Below are 21,824 nucleotides of genomic sequence, written 5' to 3' on the forward strand. Positions count from 1 at the left end.
AGCTCAAGCCCAGTGCAAATTTTTTAAAAATTCTTTTAAAAATAATTGACGACTTCTTGATAAGGAAGTATGTATCTTGTTGCACAAAACTATAGATTTTTAAATTTTGGACAAAAAATCTGGTTATTGGGGCGCCCCGGTGGCTCAGTGTGTTAAGCCTCTGCCTTCGGCTTAGGTCATGATCTCAGGGTCCTGGGATAGAGCCCTGCATCGGGCTCTTTTCTTGTCAGGAAGCCTGTTTCTCTCTCTCGGTCTACCTGCCTCTGTGCCTACTTGTGATCTCTCTTTCTCTGTCAAATAAATAAATAAAATCTTTAAAAAAAAAAAAAAAAATTGGTGGGGCGCCTGGGTGGCTCAGTGGGTTAAGCCTCTGCCTTGGGCTCAGATCATGATCCCAGGGTACTGGGATTGAGCCCTCATCGGGCTCTCTGCTCAGCCGAGAGCCTGCTTACCCCCTCTCTCTGCCTGCCTCTCTGCCAATGTGTGATCTCTGTCTGTCAAATAAATAAATAAATATTTTTAAATAAATAAGTATTTTTAAAAACTGGTTATTATTAAAAGCTCTGTGGGCAAAAGGGGAGAGCTTCATGTACTTTAAACATTTTAAAACTTAATAAGGTACAAGAAATAGAGGTGGAACTGAGACATGATCATTTTGTTGCTTATTGCCAAGCCTAATGAAGGGAGGAGGGTAGTGAAGGCTGTTCTAAAAGCTAAGTCTTCTGTTGACTCCAGTTGCCTGTGCCTTACCTTACCATCCAACACGGATGATTAAGAATTGGTTATAGAGGGGGCGCCTGGGTGGCTCAGTAGATTAAAGCTTCTGCCTTTGGCTCAGGTCATGATCCCAGGGTCCTGGGATCGAACCCTACATCGGGCTCTCTGCTCAGCAGGGAGCCTGCTTCCCTTCCTCTCTCTCTGCCTGCCTCTCTGCCTACTTGTGATCTCTGTCAAATAAATAAAATAAAATTAAAAAAAAAAAAAAAAGAATTGGTTACAGAGGCTCCTGGGTGGCTCAGTCGGTTGGACGTCTGACTCTTGATTTCGGCTCAGGCCACGATCTCAGGGTCGTGAGGTTGAGCTCCCCGTTAGGCTTACAATCAGCCTGAGTCTGCTTGCCCCTCTCCCTCTGCTCTTCCCCCAGCTCATGTTTTCTCTCTCTGTGTTTCTCTCAAATAAATAAATAATTAATTAATTTCATTTTGGAAAATCCTGAAGACTTGATTCTAAATCAGATTCTAAAACCTCCTAGGGCTTTTTGTTTAACCCTGCTTTATCCGTATCGCTAGCAAGTAATGTAGATACACGTAACTACAGCTAATAGTTACTTCATCTGAAGAAGACGGTGTTACATAATTTTTAATAATATTATACATTTATTTAAAAGTCACCCCAAAAATTCATCTGAAACAACTAAACTGAAACTAAAAAGCCTGAATTAAATCTTGATGAGGAGGGCTCCTGGGAGGCTCAGTGGGTTCAAGCCTCTGCCTTCAGCTCAGGTCATGATTCCAGGGTTCTGGGATAGAGTCCCACTTCGGGCTCTCTGCTCAGCGGGGAGCCTGCTTCCTCCTCTCTCTCTCTCTCTCTCTACCTGCCTCTCTGCCTACTTGTGAACTCTGTCAAATAAATAAATAATATCTTTTTAAAAAAATAAAAATAAATTTTGACGAGGAAAAACCCGAGGGCTGAAAAAGAACATACTAGAACTCTGTATAATACATGGTGTAAGAAACAAGCCTATGAAATTTGAGGTGCTACAACTTGAGTGAGGGAGTAGGTAGTTTAAATACGAGGGCATTGTGTCCGGGTACTACTCAAATCAGAAACTCCAAAGTGTAATTTGGCTAGTTATCTTCCTCTCCTAACATCCACTACCTCCAAGAAACACCAAGACCTCCAATTCTAAAGTGCTTTCCTTGTGGGCTGCAGCTGCATGATTCAAAGAAAAAGGTGTTTTCTTTAAAACACAAAATCATAAAACTATAGCCAGTATGATAGACCCAGTGTTCTGACAAACAAAGGGAAGCAAGGAGAAAAACTACCTTGTTTTGGCTCTCATGGAAAACAGAAGGGAGCCGTAGGGCCATTTTATTTATTTTTTTTAAATATTTTATTAATTTTATTTAGGGGCGCCTGGGTGGCTCAATGGGTTAAAGCCTCTGCCTTCGGCTCAGGTCATGATCCCAGGGTCCTGGGATCGAGCCCCGCATCGGGCTCTCTGCTCGGCGGGGAGCCTGCTTCCCCTCCTCTCTCTGCCTGCCTCTCTGCCTGCTTGTGATCTCTGTCTGTCAAATAAATAAAAATCTTTAAAATAAAAAAATTTTTTTAAAGATTTTATTTATCTACTTGACAGAGAGCACAAGCCAGGGGTAGCAGCAGTTTACCGACTGAGCCACCCAGGCACCCTTCCATAGGGCCATTAGTTTAAGCAGAAACAAGAGCATATCCAAATGTGACTCCAGGCCTGTATTTTTTGTGTTTTAAATTGGAAAGGAAAGAGATGTTCATAAAATCAAAGTGGTTGAGAAGTGGTTGATGTGCAAATTAGCTTAGGAACAATTTCAAATTCACTTCTCTCAGTCCTTTATTTGTGAGTACAGAATAAATTTGAGGTGTAATTATGCCAGTGGGTTAAGCCGCTGCCTTCGGCTCAGGTCGTGATCTCAGGGTCCTGGGATCGAGTCCCACATCGGGCTCTCTGCTCAGCGGGGAGCCTGCTTCCTCCTCTCTCTCTGCCGGCCTCTGCCTACTTGTGATCTCTGTCAAATAAATAAATAAAATCTTAAAAAAAAAAAAATTTTAAAGGGGGGCCACTTGGGTGGCTCAGTCAGTTGAGCATCTGACTCTTGATTTTGGCTCAGGTCATGATATCTATCTGTATATATAAGCTAGAAAGAAGAAACACTAATTTCCATAATTATACCAGCAAAATATTTACTTTTTGGTTTAGTTCCTTCCATTCTTCTTTTTAACATATTTTAGCATAGTTTAGATAGTGTATGATTTACATATAGATTTAAGTTCTGCTTTTTAAAAAATGATTTATTTATTTATTTATTTGAGAAGGAGAGTGCATGAGTCGGGGTAGGGGGTGGCAACAGAGCAGAGGTAGAGGGAGAAGCTGAAGCAGACTCCCCACCGCAGGGAGCCAGACATGGGTCTTGATCCTAGGACCTGGAGATCATGACCTGAGCTGAAGGCACACAGCCAACCAACTGAGCCACCCAGGCACCCCATCTTCTACTTTTAACCTAGGGTTATTAATTATTCTGGAAACTTAGTTTTAGCGGTTATATATTGTTTTATGTAAGTTTTTCAGTTTATTTGTTCATATATGAGTTGTATATTTAAGACTTCGCAAGTTATGTACCACCTTAAATAACACTATCAGAAATAACATCTCCAGGCAGTTTCTATCTTCTAAAGCTGAGTTTTCTAGACTTTTGTGTAAATATGTTATGGTATTTAGGCTTTTTTTTTATATTTAGGGTGGGTTTTTTTAGAGTTTTTGTTTTGTTTTGTTTTGTTTTGACAGACAGAGATCACAAGTAGGCAGAGAGGCAGGCAGAGAGAGAGAGGAAGGGAAGCAGGCTTCCTACTAAGCAGAGAGCCCAATGCAGGGCTCGATCCCAGAACCCTGGGATCATGATCTGAGCTGAAGGCAGAGGCTTTAACCCACTGAGCCACCCACGTACCCCTATATTTAGGCTTTTAATGGACAAAATGGTCTTACATATTTTAGACAAAGTTGAAGTTAAAATTTAAAAAATATGTGCATAACCCTGGCCATTAGTCTAGTTACAAATAATACCTATTCAGATAACAAAAGAATATATGCCCAGATGGAATTTGGCAATGGGGGACCAATACCTGTTTCCTAGGCTCTTCAAATATGGATTTAAGCAGACTGCGGAATAGATCTTGCCCGTGAATTTTACCTTAGTCTATTTTCAGTCTGCTGCCTTCCCTTTTTAAACATACTCTTGGACTTGAGCTGAGAAGGCTTGACTGGCTGCCTCACCAGTATCATTTAATTACTTGAAGATCCCACCCTTCATATGTAGGACATTTGATGGAATCAAGTTTTTGTGGTTTTCCTCTGATGTCAAAATAATGTCTGTGGGGGGAAAAGACAAGATGATTTGCTTCTTTCCTTTTTCATTAGGAATGATTAGTGGGATTCCCTTTCTCCTTTTTCTGCTATCTTTCATCTATGAGAACACTCCCTTGATTCAGCATTTATTTCTTTTAGCAGGCAGTTAAGCAATGAGTGTGTGTGAAGAACTTTATCAACACTATTTTAATCAGTTATAGGTGTTGCTCTTGAATAATGCCTGAAAGTTGAGTTTCCAGAACATGCCAGACTAGTCCCATACTTGAGAGTGAGAGTATCACTTCGAGTCCTATCTCACTCTCCCACATACTCTATCAAAGCATGAAGAATTTATCTGTCTCAACTTTAAAGTGAGATCTAAAGAATTATGGTACAGAGTAGTCAGTGAAGAAAGACTCATTTATAAATTTAAAAAAAAAATCAGTAGTCTGATGTAAAAATAATGTGCAATGCTGATCCAAATCATACAAGTTGATTGCTACATCCAATTTAAGTACAAAGTAGTTATTTCTAAGAGAAGTAAACAAAGAATTGATAAACTACCTATTGAAATTTGAATTATAATGGAGTGGCAAATTTGTTTATAAGGAGGCTTCAGTAAGAAACTAAATTTTAGACTTTCTACCCTTCATAAATTTTGGTAGTGAGCAATATCTTAGATGAATACCAAACTTATTAAATTATATAAAATGTGAGATTGGGGTGCCTGGGTGGCCTGATCGGTTGAGCATCTGACTCTTGGTTTTAGGTTGGGTCATGATTGGGTTGTGGGACTGAACCCTGCTTTGGGCTCTGCGCTCAGTATGGAATCTGCTCTGGGTTCTCTCTCTCTCAAATAAATAAAATCTTTAAAATAGAGATTAATACCTATCATCAGGTTGTGTAAGAATTAAGTCGTATAATGTGCCAGCTTAGTAAATTACATTCTAAAAACTTTTGTTAACAAACGAAGCCAAATATTGGAAAGACGTGTAAGATTTCAGCTTAATCTTTATTCTGATGGCAACATGATTGAAAGGATCATATACTTTTAAAGTCAGAGATTTGGGGTGCCTGGGTAGCTCAGTTGGTTGGGCATCTGTCTTCAGCTCCAATCATGATCCCGAAGTCCCAGGATCAAGTCCCACACTGGGCTCCCTTCTCGGCAGGGAGCCTGCTTCTCCCTCTGCCCTTCACCATGCTCGTGCTCTTTCTCTCTCTCAAATAAATAAATAAAATCTTTAAAAAATAATAATAAAGTCAGAGGCTTGGATTTGAATCTCACTTATAGGGGCATCTGGGTGGCTCAATGGGTTAAAGCCTCTGCTTTTGGCTCAGGTCATGATCCTGGGGTCCTGGGATCGAGCCCCACCTCAGGCTCTCTGCTCAGCAGGGAGCCTGCTTCTTCCCCTCTCTCTGCCTGCCTCTCTGCCTACTTGTGATCTCTGTGAAATAAATAAATAAAATCTTAAAAAAAAAAAGAACCCCACTTATATCAACTATAGGCAAAGAGAATGCATTAAAAGAATGAAATATGCGGGGCGCCTGGGTGGCTCAGTGGTTTGGGCTGCTGCCTTCGGCTCCGGTCATGATCTCAGGGTCCTGGGATCGAGCCCCGCATCGGGCTCTCTGCTCCGCAGGAAGCCTGCTTCCCTCTCTCTCTCTCTCTCTCTCTCTCTGCCTGCCTCTCTGCCTACTTGTGATCTCTGTCTGTCAAATAAATAAATAAAATCTTTAAAAAAAAAAAAAAGAATGAAATATGCAAAGAAAAGCAGTCCAGCAGGAGAAAAAAAGCCAATTAAATGACATTTATAAAATATTGCAATTTAATAAACAACAACAAAAAAACTAAACTTGGAACTGAAAATACTATACGCAGTGAAAATATCCTTCAAAAATGATGATATAAATTATCCTAATTGTAGGAGAACCTGAGTGGCTCAGTTAGTTAAGCATCTGATTCTTGATTTCATCTCAGGTCATGATCTCATGGTTGTGAGATAGAGCCCCGCTTTGCACTCTGCACTCAGTCACAGAATCTGCTTGAGATTCTCTCTTTCTCTCCTCCTCCACCCCCATGCAAGCACATATGTGCACATTCTCTCTCTCTCTCTCTCTCTCTCAAATAAATAAATAAATATCTTTTTTAAAAATTATCCTAATTATAAGCATAGGATTACAGAAGGAAATAAAGATTACCTGGGAAAGCAAATGTGTATGAAATATAAAAGAATATTGTTTATTAAAACAACAACAATAATAATGTTTGCTGTGAATTATTGTTGTTTATGTAGAAATAAATATAACAACACAGTAAATAGAGTTGAAATGTTGTAAAATTCTTCCATTGTTTATTAAGTAAGTAAAGTACTAACAGTGTAGATTGTAATAAGTCAAGGATTCATAGAACAAATCAGACCAATAGAAAATAAATAGCAGGGGCACCTGGGTGACTCAGTCGATTTAAGCTTCTGCCTTCAGCTTGGATCATGATCTCAGGGTCCTGGGATCGAGCCCCACATTGGGCTCTCTGCTCAGCGGGGAGCCTGCTTCCTGCCCCCCCCCACTCTGCCTGCACTGCCTCTCTGCCTACTTGTGATCTCTCTCTATGTGAAATGAATAAATAAAGTCTTAAAAAAAAAAAAGAAGAAAAGAAATAGAAAACAGTAGACTTAAACCCCACTGTGCCAGAAAAAACATTAAATATAAATGGACTAAACACTCTAAAGGACAGTTGTCAAACTAGATAGAAAAACAAAATCAAGGCAAAAGTGTTACTAGATTGACATAGGGACTTTCATAATGATGAAAGGGTACTTTAACAGAAAGATATAATAACTCTAAATTTGTATATATCTAATAATGTAGATTTTAAGTTATATAAAGCAAAAAAGTAGCAGAACTGAAAAGAAACAAAAGAGACAAACCCATTTTTATAGGTAGAGCTGTTAACATACCTCTCTCAGTAACTGATAGAACAAGCTAACAGCAAATGAGAAAAGATATTAATGATTTGTACAGTGTGATTAAAGGACATGACTTCGCTGGCAGACATGAAACACTCCCCTCAACTGCACAATGTACCATGTTTCCAAGTGGACATTAACCTAATAGAAATCTGGAAGAAGAATAACTGAACTTTTTTTTTCTTTCTTTTTTTTTTTTTTTAAATTTAAACTATATCTGAGACTAAAAGGCACAGGAAAGACACTTATAGTTCTTCTTTAGGAATACTTATACATAAGTGGGAAACACTGGAATGATGCCATGATTTTCTAGTTTATTTTTTTCAACAAAGAATTATGTTACAGACAGAGAAGATCTGCCTCTCTCTCTTTGAACTTGCATAAGGTTTGCAGATAATAATCTGGGATTGTCTTTAACAAACCTGACTGATCATAAGAGTCACCTGGGAATATTTTTAAAAACAGATTCTTGGATCCCACTACCTGAGGATTTTGTGTTTTGAAAAGGTAACTGAGCTAATACCAAGTAATTGAACAGATTTAGGAGTTACCGTACTAACGTTCTGTCATATGGAGGGGAGGAAGGGGGAGAGTATGAGAATATAAGAATATATGAGAATATGTAAGAATGAATGAATTTGAGATAATAACCAGGTCAGGGTTGGGTGTGGCTGAATCCCTCCCACTGCATGAGTCAAGAGGCATGTCCTCTTCTAAAAGTTTTATAAACATGGGGGCTCCTGGGTGGCTCAGTCAGTTAAGCATCTGACTCTTGATCTCAGTTCAGGTCATGATTTCAGGGTCATGAGATCAAGCTGCATGCCAGGCTCTGTGCTGATTGTGGAGCCTACCCAAGATTCTCTCCCTCCCTCTCCTTCTGACCCTCCCCCTACCCCCAACTCTCAGTCCTATGCATGCTCTCTCAAAAATTTAAAAAAAAAAAAAAAAAAGTTTTATAAACATGAAAATTAACATTTGCATAAAACATAAAAGGGAAAAAAAAGCTGTTCTCTCTGCTTTTTGTATTGAGTAACTATAATCTTTACACAAAGAAAGAGAAGGGCTATTTCATCAGTAGATGTGATGGCAGACACAGTCCTTTGTATCATAGCTGTTGGTATTTTCCATACATGCTGTACTTTTGAATATAAATTGAACTTGTCTTAAGTTCATATGCCAGTAGGCATGAATATGTTTGAAAGGATATCATAATCTTATTGTCTTGAATGTATAAGAGAAAGGGAACACATAAATAATATTGTTCAATATAATGAAGGATTCCAAGGGATGAACTAAGTTCTGCTTTAGGAAGTGGTTAGGTTAGATACCCGGCAAGATAGTGGCAGCCAAGTGAGATGGCCGTATCTCATTGAGGGACTTGACAGGAACTTGTCTGTGATCCATTCTTACCTCAAGCCTTCTGGCTGTCTTTCTTTGTAAAAGTATCACATAGCACTCACCTTCTCTTTCATATTGTTAGTTTGTTGTTTTGGGTTTTTTTGAGTTTTTATATTATCTTCCCTATTACTTTTAATCAAACAGGCATTTTCTTATGTATCATTTGAAACTGAGTGAAGTCCATTCAGTGGGTGGGCTTGACTCTAGCAAGTAAGGTGACTATGAACACCTAGTGGTGGCTTAGCTCCACTTCTGAAAGTGTCATCATTAACATATGCTAAATATTATATTACAGGACATATTTAAAATGCCTTGAGGGCTCATTGACATTTCATAATTGGGAGTTTACTATCTTAAAGCACTGACTCTTAAAAGCAATCCCTGTATTCACCCAGGTCCCACTCCTGGGGGTACATCCCGGGTACCACAGAGGGAAAGTTGTTGGGACAGGAGCTGTTCTGATGTCTCTGCAAGTAAACTTAGGGATATATGATCCGGCATTATAGTAACTAGATTCTCTTGCATTTTATGGAAGGAATTAAAGTAGTTGAGACTCAGGATGTGTTCAAGTAAATCATGTAACTAGGAAGAAAAGAGTCATTGTCCTCTCATCTCCTTCAGTAGCCAGAACCCTGTTTTGCCTAAGTCACCAACGTACAGAAAAATAATGCACCTGGCAGTCACTGCTGTAGTCACTGTGATCGTGACAATTCTGTAAATCTGACTTGCATCAACAGGTTTCCCTAGACTCACATCTATCAACCAAAGAAGATAGAATTTGGCAACTGTTTCTTAAAAAAAAATAATAAATGCAGGGCGCCTGGGTGGCTCAGTCGTTAAGTGTCTGCCTTTGGCTCAGGGCATGATCCCAGTATCCTGGGATCGACCCCCATGTCCGGCTCCCTGCTCCATGGGAAGTCTGCTTCTCCCTCTCCCACTCCCCCGTCTTGTGTTTCCTCTCTCACTGTCTCTCTATAAAATCTTTAATAATAGTAATAAATGCTTGTTGGTTATGTATTTTCTTTTATGAAAAACTATCCACAGTATTAAACTTTTTTTAGTGCATATATTATGCCCATTTATCCCTCCAAAAAAGAGCGTTATTTGCTTCAGATCTGAAATTGTGTACAATAAGCATGTGAACTTATTACATGGGATAATATAATGTGTGATCCTTGATGTATTTCTATAAAGTAAAGGTTCCACTTTGATTCCAGGATGGTTATTCCTCATGACTCTTTTTTTCTTCTCCTCTAGACTTCTCCAGAGAACCCTGGGACAGTAGGTGGAGTGCAAAGCTGTATTGTGTTGCCTTCCTGCTTTTTTTTGTTGCTTTCCTGCTTTTATTTTTATTATTATTATTATTATTATTCTTGGCCCAGTCTTGGCTGCTCCTTTCTCTGCCACTAGAGCTAACTAACTGAACCCTGCATGTGTGGTCATTGTGAGGGATTCATGGCCTTTCATTTCAGTCCCGCACATAATACCATGTCAGTGACAGTTTTTGTCATATCTTTAAGATCATGACTGACCCTAAAGTACTGTTGTGATAGGCAAACTGGAACCCCACCTCTGCTTTCCAAAAAGATTTCATTTTAAAGCACTGTCTGTAATGCCCCAGCCCCAGGCTCCTTCCAGTGCTCCAAACTTAGGGTCTTGTGAAAGGAAAAAAATAATCTGGGGAAAAAAAAAAAAAAACAAGTACAAGGAAGGTGTTAACACTTGATGTGTTACCTGCCCTGAACTATTAATGTCCTGAAAGAGGAGGGCAGAGGGAGGGCAGTGTTCAGTAGAGAATGATGACTCACTCACTCAAGACGGAACTCCCCATTTCAGTGACACCGGAGGCAGTAATGTTAGCCGGGGAAGGCCTCCCCCCAACCCACCCCGTGCCAAAAGGATGAGAATGGGAACAGCGATAGGCTGCAAGGGGGCAAGATCTCATGCATATTGAAAGGACATTCACATTTGTGTGTGTGTGTGTTTGCGCCTTTTAAGAGATTTTGAGCTGGTTATGATCATCTCATTGAATTTGTGTCCTAAAATGATGTCAGCTTGGTTTGGTTCCTTTTCCCTCTTAGTAATCTATCTGTTACGGATTTTGATGTTTGGTGTCCATGTGATGTCAAGGAATCTGTCTGCATGATTGTTTATCATTGCTCTGATCCTTTCCAACCACCACAGGAAGAGAGGGGAAGGGACCTTTTAGAAATTATGCTGACGTAATAAATTGGCTGTTCTTTTCCATGTGTGCCTTTCACTACAGAGGAAGCAAGCCAGCCCACCGCAGACCCAGGCATGGTCATGGACAGTGTGGAAGCGGGAGACACGACGCCTCCCACCAAAAGGAAGAGCAAGTTCTCAGGCTTTGGCAAGATCTTCAAGCCCTGGAAATGGCGGAAAAAAAAAAGTAGTGATAAATTCAAAGAGACATCAGAAGGTGAGACATTAAGATTTAAATATATGTTCTGAGTTACAGAGTTTCTTACTTTAGAAGTATCCAACTTTCTCATTCTCTTCCCAAACTTCTATAACCCTCTATTTGAAGAGGGAATTCAGTCGTTCAGGAATAAAACCAAGGGGTCACTCACTTATGTACTATAGTCTCATCCCCAGATTGCCATTTTGATGGAAGTAAAGTTTATTAATGGAATTAAAGTTTATCAAATGGTGAATGGAGCTCCTGAATGGTAGCAAATCTATGATGCTTCTTTTTCTACTCTGACCACTTTCAGAGAAAGTTCATCCATAAGTATATAAATACTATATTGTTGAAATGCCAATTAAAAAAGAAAGAGCTAAAATTTTATCAGTATAGTTTATTTTGAAAATGCTGCTTTCCCCATAAAATAGAATATGGAAGAAATCATGCTTTTAAATTTGAATTTCGTTTTCCTGTTCTTTCCAGAGAATGGAAAATTGAACCACTTTGTTCTTTTACCTGTTGAGTTAGAATGCTTAAAATGGATGTTTAAATGCCACATTTCTGAATGCTGTTTTCCAATTTAATATCAGTTTTAGAGCGAAAAATATCTATGCGAAAACCGAGAGAAGAACTGGTTAAAAGAGGGGTTCTCTTGGAAGACTCTGAGCAGGGTGAGTTTATAAATAAAATAGCGTATGTCTGTCTCTGTACACTTGGGTGTTTGATTCTGACTAGGCATTTGAGTTTTCTTTTTATTGCTTTTGGGAGGGAGGGGAAATTTTTTAAAGCTTTTCATGCATCCAGAATGTTTTTTTTTCAAACTTTTACAAAAGAAAAAAGACAACTCAGTAAAAGAGTCTGCAGAAGCACTAGATAGTTCACTAAAGAATATATACATAAATACATACATTTTTTAAAAAAAGAATATATACAAATGGGGCCCTGGCTGACTCAATCAGTGGAGCATGTAACAGCCGAATTCCAGAGTCATGAATTGGAGCCCCAGGTTGGGTGTAGAGATTACTTAAAAAAAAAAATTGTTTTTTTTAATTTAGCATAATCTGGGGCACCTGGGTGGCTCACTCATCAAGCCTCTGCCTTCAACTCAGGTCATGATCCCAGGGTCCTGGGATTGAGCCCTGCATTAGGCTCCCTGCTAGGCAGGAAGCCTGCTTCTCCCTCACCCACTCCCCTGCTTAAGTTCCTGCTCTTGCTATCTCTCTGTGTCAAATAAATAAATAAAATCTTTTTTGTTAAGATTTTATTTATTTATTTGATAGAGATCACAAGTAGGCAGAGAGGCAGGCAAGAGAGAAAGAGAGAGAGAGAGAGTGGAGGAAGCAGGCTCCCCACGGAGCAGAGAAGCCAGTGCAGGGCTTGATCCCAGGACCCTGGGATCATGACCCGAGCTGAAGCAGAGGCTTAACGCACTGAGCCACCCGGGTGCCCCAAATAAATAAATAAAATCTTTAAGGAAAAAAAAGTTTAGCATAATTGTGAAAGCTGGAGAGAGATGCAAACCTATGTGCAGGCATGTCCAGAATTTGATATATAAACAAAAATATGAATGCATGTATATCAGGAGATATGTACAAACATGCTTGTAGCAGCAATATTTATTAACAATAGAGCAAAATTGGAAACAACCCAAATCGCACTGATAATAAAATATATAGGGTTCCCTAGGTGACTTAGTTAAGTGTCCGACTCTTGATTTCAGCTCAGGTCGTGATCTCAGGGTCATGCGATTGAGCCCTACATCAGACTCTGTTCTGAGCGTGGAGTCGGCTTTTCTCTCTCCCCCTCCTTCTGCGTCTGCCCGTCCCTCCTATTCATCTGTGCCCGTGCGCTTGCTCTCTCTCACTCTCTCTCAAATGAATAAATAAATAAATAATCTTTTTAATAAAATGTTTCTAGATCCCTGTAGCCTCCCTTGCCTCCTCCTAACACACCTCTCCTTCCCCCACAGAGCAGTTACTCTTCTCTTGTGATAATCCTGTTTGTTCTATAGTTTAACCACTTAAGCGTGCACTTCTAAACACTTTAAGATTGCCTGTTTTTTTTATATTTATAGAAATGATATATGTATTCTTTCACGAATAACTGCAATTGCTCAGTATTACTTACAAGAATCATATTTTAGGAGTGCCTGGGTGGCTTAGTGGGTTAAAGCCTCTGCCTTCGGCTCAGGTCATGGTCCCAGCATCCTGGGATCGAGCCCTGCATCTGGCTCTCTGCTCAGCAGGGAGCCTGCTTCCTCCCCTCTCTCTGCTTACCTCTGCCTTCTTGTGATCTCTATCTGTCAAATAAATAAATAACATCTTTTAAAAAAAGAAGAAGGGGGCGCCTGGGTGGCTCAGTGGGTTAAGCCGCTGCCTTCGGCTCAGGTCATGATCCCAGGGTTCTGGGATCGAGTCCCGCATCGGGCTCTCTGCTCAGCAGGGAGCCTGCTTCCTCCTCTCTCTCTCTCTCTGCCTGCCTGTCTGCCTGCTTGTGATCTCTATCAAATAAATAAATAAAATCTTTAAAAAATAAAAAATAAAAAATAAAAAAAAAATAAAAAAAGAAGAAGAATCATATTTTAGCATGCCGGTGTAGTTTGTTTTCACCACTGTATAATATTTCATTTTATAAATGTATCACAAGTTATATACATGCACACACACACACACACATATTTTTTAAGGTTTATTTGTTTTTATAGAGAGAGAGCATATGAGTGGCAGGGCATGGGGAGGGGTGCAGCAGATGAAAAGGGAGAGAAACAGACTCCTCTCTGAGCGCAGAGCCCAACACAGGGCTTGGTCTCACAGCCTTGAGATCATGACCTAAACCAAAGTCAGACACTTAACCAACAGAGCCACCCAGGCACACCCTCTGGAAACATTTTCTTTCTCCCTTCCTTCCTTCCTTCTTTCCCTTATATTTAAATTCAATGAATTAACATACAGTGTATTATCAGTTTCAGAGATAAAGGTCAGTGATTCATCAGTTGCATATAACACCCAGCGCTCATTACATCACCCAGTTACCCCATCCCCCCACCCACCGCCCTTCTAGAAACCCTCAGTTTGTTTCCTATAGTTAAGAGTCTCTTATGGTTTGCCTCCCTCTACTTCCATTGTTTTATTTTCCCTCCCTTCCCCTATGATCCTCTGTTTTGTTTCTTAAATTCCATGTATGAGTGAGATCATATGATAATTGTTTCTCTGACTGATTTGTTTTGCATAGCATAATACCCTCTAGTTCCATCCATGTCATTGCAAATAGGAAGATTTCAATTTTTTGTTGGCTGAGTAATATTCCATTGTGTATTTATGTGTGTATATATACAACACATCTTTATCCATTCATCTGTCAATAGACATCTGGGCTCCTTCTACAGTTTGGCTATTTGGAAACATTTCTTTTTTTTTTTTTTTTTTTTTAAAGATTTTATTTATTTATTTATTTGACAGAGAGAAATCACAAGTAGATGGAGAGGCAGGCAGAGAGAGAGAGAGAGAGAGGGAAGCAGGCTCCCTGCTGAGCAGAGAGCCCGATGTGGGACTCGATCCCAGGACCTTGAGATCATGACCTGAGCCGAAGGCAGCGGCTTAACCCACTGAGCCACCCAGGCGCCCTGGAAACATTTCTTAATGTCCATGATGATCACACAAGTGTCCTTGAAATATCTCATTGAAATTTACATTTATGTTTTTTTTTTTTAAGATTTTATTTATTTATTTGACAGACAGAGATCACAAGTAGGCAGAGAGGCAGGCAGAGAGAGAGGAGGAAGCAGGCTCCCTGCTGAGCAGAGAGCCCGATTCGGGGCTCGATCCCAGGACCCTGGGATCATGACCTGAGCCGAAGGCAGAGGCTTTAACCCACTGAGCCACCCAGACGCCCCTACATTTATGTTTTGTATATTTTTCTCTACTAGTATTATACTTGACAATAAAAAACTAAATACAAGATATTTTAAGAGACATAAGTGCTGTGCTATCTATATTTGATTTATTTAAGGAAGGTAAATATTTTTTGTGGGAATGAAAATATCTACTGAAGGGAAAATATTAAAACGTAAGAAAAACTTTTTTTTTTAAGGAATCTCAACTTAAGGGTATAAATATGAAATGATTTTATTCTAATAATTACCTCTTAATTTTCTATATTAAAAATGGCCATTTTCTTAGTGAGGGGTAAAAAAAAACAAACAACCAACAACAAAAAATTGTTCACTCTTCTTGCAAATGTCTACCCTAACAGGCTGTGACCTTTAACTCTGAAATTGAATGACTTGTGAAGGATCCTTGGAGCTGATCTTCTCTGTGGCTCTTTATGATCTCAGCTTTGTGCTGGCTGCAGTACTGTCTCGCGTTCCTTTGTTTTTTGTTTTAATATATATATTTTATTTTTTTTTTTTTTAAAGATTTTATTTACTTATTTGTCAGAGAGAGAGCAAGCGAGAGAGCAAGCACAGGCAGACAGAGTGGAAGGCAGAGTCAGAGGAAGAAGCAGGCTCCCTGCGGAGCAAGGAGCCCGATGTGGGACTCGATCCCAGGACCCTGGGATCATGACCTGAGCCGAAGGCAGCTGCTTAACCAACTGAGCCACCCAGGCGTCCCTAATATATATATTTTAAATGTTTTATTTCTTTTAGAGAGAGAGAGAAACTGGGGGAGGGACAGAATCTCCAGCAGGCTCCCTGCTGAGTGCAGGGAGCCAGATGCAGGGCTCAGTCACATGACCCCGAAGTCCTGACTTGAGCCAAAATCAAGAATCAGATGCTTAACTGACTGAGCCACCCAGGTGTCCCTGTTTGTTTGAGCTTTTTTGACCAAATTTGTCTGCGTGCCCAGATTGCTTCCCTAATCTTCTGTTTGTCATAAAGATCATGTTTTGGTATTTCAACACTCATTTCTTGTTTAATAATGTCAGGACTTTTCTCCAATGTGTGACTTTTATGAAGCAGCTTATCAGAAGAATTAAGAATACAGTACGTTGGTTATATTTCATTTCTCTTCATTAGAGTTCCTTTGCATGAGACAGATCTGAAACTCAAGTTTTAAAACTGTATCCTATCCTTTGGACAATGGGAGAAAGGAACCAAACCAGTGGAATATTATAGTTTTTAGGTTTTGAACCATGTTGTTATATTGCTTATTCACAAAATTTAATTAAATTATGTAAATTAAGGGTTTTTTGAAGACTTACTTATTTGGGGGGCACCAGGATAGCTCAGTCAGTTAACTGGCTGTCTTTGGCTCAGGTCATGATCCCAGAGTCCTGGGATTGAGCCCCACATTGGACCCTCTGCTCAGTGGAGAGCCTGCTTCTCCCTCCACCACTCCCCCTGCTTGTGCTTGCTTCCTCACTCACTCTTTGTCAAATAAATAAATAAATCTTAAAAAAAAAAAAAAAAGATTTACTTATTTTAGAGAGCAAGCACAGTGTGGGGAGGAACAGAGGGAGAAGAAAAGAGAGAATGCCAAGCAGACCCCTTGCTGAGTGCAGAGCCCAACGTGGGCTTCGATCTCACGATCCCAAGATCATGACCTGAGCTGAAATCAGGAGTTGGACACCAAACTGACTGAGCCACCCAGGCGCCCCTGAATTGAAGATTTTTAAATTTCAACTACCTAAAAATTTTAAGGGGCTGGAGGACAGAGGAAGAGGGAGAGAATCTTAAGCAGGCTCTAGTCCACTATGTAGCCTATCAGGGGCTCGATCTCACAGCCCTGAGATCATGACCTGCCCTGAAATCAAGAGTCAGATGCTGAACCGGCTGAACCACCCAGGCACCCCTCAGCTATATAAAAATTAAACAAAGGAAACAAACATGAAGGAAAATTAACTAAAATACTAATTAGAATTTGTTGTCAGGATCAGAATACAGGAGGCTTTTTTTTTTTTCCATTTTTCTGAATTTTCTGCATGCTTAGCTATGAGCATGGATAACCAGTTTTTTTGGTTTTTTGTTTTTTTAAAATTTTATTTATTTATTTGAGAGGCAGAGATCACAAGTAGGCGGAGAGGCAGACAGAGAGAGAGGTGGAAGCAGGCTCCCCGCCGAGCAGAGAGCCAGATGCGGGGCTTGATCCCAGGGCCCTGGGATCATGACCTGAGCTAAAGGCAGAGGCTTTAACCCACTGAGCCACCCAGGCACCCCAATAACCAGTTTTTTAATGAGACCTTCAATTTTATATTTGGACACAAAATCTTCTAGGTATTTTAGGTGGTTAACTATAATTGTAACACCTGTGTCGCAGCACATTTGACCCTTGCTTTTTTTCTTTCCTTTTTTTTTTTGGATAGTGGCCATTTCTTACCCCTTGCCCTCTCCTGCCTCTTACTTTCCTTGCTCACCCACAAACCCCATACATTACTTACTTGTTGTTTTTCACCTTCATTCAGTTTCTTTTGCCTTATGCTTCCTATTGGCTCTTTTTTTTTCCTTTTTTCTTTTTTTTTTTTCCCTATTGGCTTTTGATCCAAGTTGTTTTTAGCCTATAAGCTCAAAGCCCCATTTGATAAATGAGTTGTAGCCATTGGGCAAGATACTACTCTACCAACCAGGTCTTTCGCCTTTTACTAACTTGACTTTATTATAAAATACTTAATATGTTTTCTGAGATAGAACAATGACATTCATAGATATTAAACCCGGGTACTGCTTATACTCCACTCTGTTAGCATTGTAGAAAACCTTTGCATTAAATATAAGAAATTTTAGTAGACATATATAGATCAGGGCAACTGGGTGGCTCAGTGGGTTAAAGCCTCTACCTTCTACTCAGGTCATGATCTCAGGGTTCTAGAATCCAGCCCCACATCGAGCTTTTTGCACAACAGGGGGCCTGCTTCCTCCTCTCTCTCTGCCAGCCTCTCTGACTACTTGTGATCTCTGTCAAATAAATAAATAAAATCTTTAAAAAAAAAAAAAAAAGACATATAGATCAATGGAACAGAACAGAGAGCCAAGAAGTAAACCAACGATTATATAGTCAATTAATCTATGTCAAAGGAGGGAAGGATATACAATGGGGGGGAAATGGTTTCTTCAACAAATGGTGCTAGGAAAACTGGACAGCTCCATTCACAATAATGAAACTGGGACACTTCCTTATGGCAGACACAAAAATGAACTCAAAATAGATTAAAGACCTAAATGTGAGATTTGTAACCGTAAAATTCCTAGAAGGAACATAGGCAGTAAGTTCTTTGGCATTAGCCATAGAAGAATTTTCCTAAGTATTTGTCCTTTGGCAAGGGAAACAAAGGTTAAACTAAACCATTGGGACTACATCAAAATAAAGAACTTTTGCACAGCAAAGGACACCAATAAAACAGATAACTTACCAAGTGAGAAAAGATATTTGCAAGTGATATACTTGATAAGGAGTTGGTATCCAAAATATATAAAGAACTTATACAACTCAACACCAAAAAAACAAATAACCTATTTAAAGAAATGGGCAGAAGGGGGCACCTGGGTGGCTTAGTCATTTAAGCATCTGATTTCAACTCAGGTCATGATCTCAGGGTCCTGGGATTGCTGTGAGTTTGCTCATCCCTCCCCCCTACCCTCCTCATTCTCTCTCCTCTTTCTCTCTTTCTCTCAAATAAATAAATAAAATCTCTTAAGGGGGTGCTGGGGGCAGGAGACATGAATAGACATTTTTCCAAAGAAGACATACAGAAGGCCCAGTTTAGCTACCAGTCTTTGTGAAGCTTTCCCAACCTCATTTTCCGCTCAAGAGAATTGTTTCTTCTTCATACCTACCCCAACACTCCATTTGTTACAGCTCTAAATAGTTAGTGTTCGTTACTTAGGGTATTAAGTCCGTCTTATTCATGTAGCAAGACAGCTGGCACATAATAGACAATCCATTGTTTATTGGTGAAAGGAATTACTTATTTCTATTACTACTGTAAGATCTGAATAATCTAGATCTGAATCCGCAGCTCAAACAGGAGGAGGGAGAAAGGGGTAAGAAAGTTAGAAATTTCCAGCTCTCCTCCCTGTCTGACCACACCATTTGCTCTCTCCATTTGACCTTATAGGTGGTGAGGATCCGGGGAAATTGAGCCATGCCATGTTAAAAAATGGCCATACCACTCCCATAGGAAGTACCAGATCTTCTAGTCCAGACCAAGAAGACGAGTCTAGAAGAATAGCGAGTCTTAGGAAGCCTGTTCCAGAAGAGGACCGAAAGAAGCGACTAGGTGAGAAACCCTGGGTTTGTGAGTGTAAGAGCCACGGATCAGCCATTCTCATTTAACTCACAGTTTTGCTAGAGCCAGGGGAGAAATAAAATCCAGATGGGAATTCTGTTCTTCTCTAGCAATTCCTCAACTAGTTGAAGCTTGAAGTGGAATTTTCCCCCTGCTCATTCTTATATTCGCAAAAGACGTAAGTTGTGATTCTCAAGGACAGAAGAGGACGTTAAGCATCAGACACCTGTAGGACTTTTTCAAGCTGCACACTCGTCCACCTGGGGGATTCCGTGCCTCCTCCAGTTGCCTGGCTCTGGTGTGCAAAATCACCACCACACAGGCCTCTCTTACTCTGGGATTGGGCTTGAGAAAGTATTGTTTACCTTAAGTATGTTGAGGTTGGGAAACTTGGCCTGTAAACTTATCTGCAAGTTAAATAATGGATAATGCCCACCATGAGCCCGTAGATGTGTTCGCTTTTTCAGTCTGTCTTGTGACTCTTTCCTCACTTTTATATCACATCTGTCATTACGCAGGCTCAACGGGAAGCCAGCCTAATTCCGAAGCAGAATCCGTTCCTGAGAACACACACAGACAGCCTTTACTTCCCCCGAAAAGACCCCCATCCTCTTCTCATGAAGCAAATGAAGGGCAAGCAAAGGATGCCACTTCCTCTGGCAGCGGGCCCAGGCCTGTCACCTCCACCCCCGCCACAGCCCCCACCACAGCGCCCGCTGCCTCAAACCCAGCAAAAACTGCTAGTTCCTCCGTCACCCCAACCCCAGCACCCAGGACTCTGCCTGCTGCTCCCACAGGCACTAATGCCACCACTGCCCCAAGCCTCACGCACACGGTTCCTGCCAAGCAGCCCCCTCTCCCACCCCCTAAACCAGCTCACAGAAATAGCAACCCTGTCATCGGTAAGTAAGTCTTTAGGTTTCCCTTGCTTTGGGTTTGGTTTGATTTGGTTTGATTTGGGCTGCTGGCTTTATTGGATAATTACTACAGTATTGATTTGGCCTGTGACAGTTCTCCATGTCTTGTCCCTTTGAATGCACTCAGTAAAGAGAAAAGTCTTAAAAATGACGCACATAGCTTTGAATGAAAATGGATCAGGAGGGGCGCCTGGGTGGCTTGGTGGGTTAAAGCCTCTGCCTTCATATCAGGTCATGATCCCAGGGTTCTGGGTGAGCCCCACATTGGGCTCTCTGCTCAGCAGGGAGCCAGCTTCCTCCTCTCTCTCTGCCTGCTTCTCTGCCTACTTGTGAACTCTGTCTGTCAAATAAATAAAATCTTTAAAAAAAAAGAAAGAAAGAAAGAAAGAAAGAAAATGGATGAGGACCAGATACCAATAAATTTAAGTTCTAGTTTGCTGGAAGGGAGGGATTAATACCTATTTTCTAAAACAGTGTTTCTGAAATACTGCGTCTAGTTGAGGGACTGGACATGTAAAGACCACAGCAGGTCTGACCTGCGTGGAGAAAAGGGGTTATTTAAACCACCAATGCCTGCCTTCAGCATGAGCCCAACAGATAAAAAGGTGATGGGGTAGATGCCAGTGTAACTTTTGATTCAGCGTCTGGCACAGTACCTTCATGTGAACTGTGAAATACATTATTCAGAGTGTCCTGATACAGTCATGTTTTATCTTGAGAGAGTTAAGAATGCTACTCTTAATAAGTGGTAGAAGAAAGAAAACTAGGATGATAAACAGTACATTTTTATCATTTTAGTAAATTTTTTTATATTTACCTGAAGTCCTGTTTAGGTTAGCTTTTCTTTACATACATGTATACCTTCTTAGAGGAATTTTCAAGAAAGGAAGGAGAGGAAAGAAGGTAGTTTTTCAGGAAAAATGATACTAGGCTTAGTATGGCTTGAAGTTCTTGTTCATGATTAAAGGGAGGAATTAAGTACGCTCATTAAACAGCTAATACCCCCACCTTGTGTAGGGTGACGAGAACCCTGAAAAACAGGCTTAGGATATATGTGAGTATGACAGATTGGAGTAGTTTTGTTTGTTTGTTTTTAAGATTTTATTTATTTATTTGACAGATCACAAGTAGAGAGGCAGGCAGAAGAGAGAGGGTGAAGCAGGCTCTCTGCCAAGCAGAGAGCCCAATATGGGGCTCTATCCCAGGACCCTGAGATCATGACCTGAGCCAAAGGCAGAGGCTTAACCCACTGAGCAATCCAGGTGCCCCTGCAGTAGTCTGATTTAAAAAAGGATGGAAGTTATTACTATTACCACCATCCCGGATGGACAGTGCTGTGTTGACTTATCTCTGAGGAACTCAAGCAGCTTTCATATACTTGATTTCAGAACCTTCCTTGTGAAGTAGGAAAGCGATTTTATCTATTATATAGTTAGGGCAATTATAACATGAAGAAGTTGTGACTCACTCAAGGTTGCAGTTAATGAGAGAGAGAAACCAAACCTAGGCTTTTCAGCTCTTGAGCCCAGACCTCTGTCCTGTACCCCTGTATTCTCAAACTGATGTCTAGACAGGTTCTCATCACGATCACCTGGAGGGCTTGTTGAAACACAGATTGCTGGGCTCTGCCCTGACAGTTTCTGAATCAGTTAAGTCGGGGGAGGGGGCAGGGGGCCTGAGAATTTGCATTTCTAAAAATTTCCCAGATAATACTGATGCTGCGTACGTGGGGACCACACATTGAGAACCATTGTTCTAAGCCAGTAACAGTCTACCCTTTTCAGGACAAGGCAATATAAAAA

General features: G+C 40.5%; 1 protein-coding gene across 4 annotated transcripts in view; it reads left to right on the forward strand.

The window, feature by feature from the left end:
* Positions 1-21,824, forward strand: part of PHACTR4 (phosphatase and actin regulator 4) — a 109,023-nt gene that overhangs the window by 62,772 nt on the left and 24,427 nt on the right. For 2 of the 4 annotated variants that reach the window (XM_059137962.1, XM_059137960.1), the window contains 4 exons: positions 10,727-10,900; positions 11,476-11,556; positions 18,935-19,096; positions 19,624-20,007. In XM_059137962.1, coding sequence (XP_058993945.1) covers positions 10,727-10,900; positions 11,476-11,556; positions 18,935-19,096; positions 19,624-20,007 — 801 coding nt within the window. Of the gene's footprint in view, positions 1-9,717; positions 9,746-10,726; positions 10,901-11,475; positions 11,557-18,934; positions 19,097-19,623; positions 20,008-21,824 lie in introns of all 4 variants that reach the window. The other 2 variants (XM_059137964.1, XM_059137961.1) reach the window with 2 other exon arrangements.

The sequence above is a fragment of the Mustela lutreola genome, chromosome 10 (assembly GCF_030435805.1).
Source record: "Mustela lutreola isolate mMusLut2 chromosome 10, mMusLut2.pri, whole genome shotgun sequence".
In the NCBI taxonomy this organism is placed as follows: Eukaryota; Metazoa; Chordata; class Mammalia; order Carnivora; family Mustelidae; genus Mustela; species Mustela lutreola.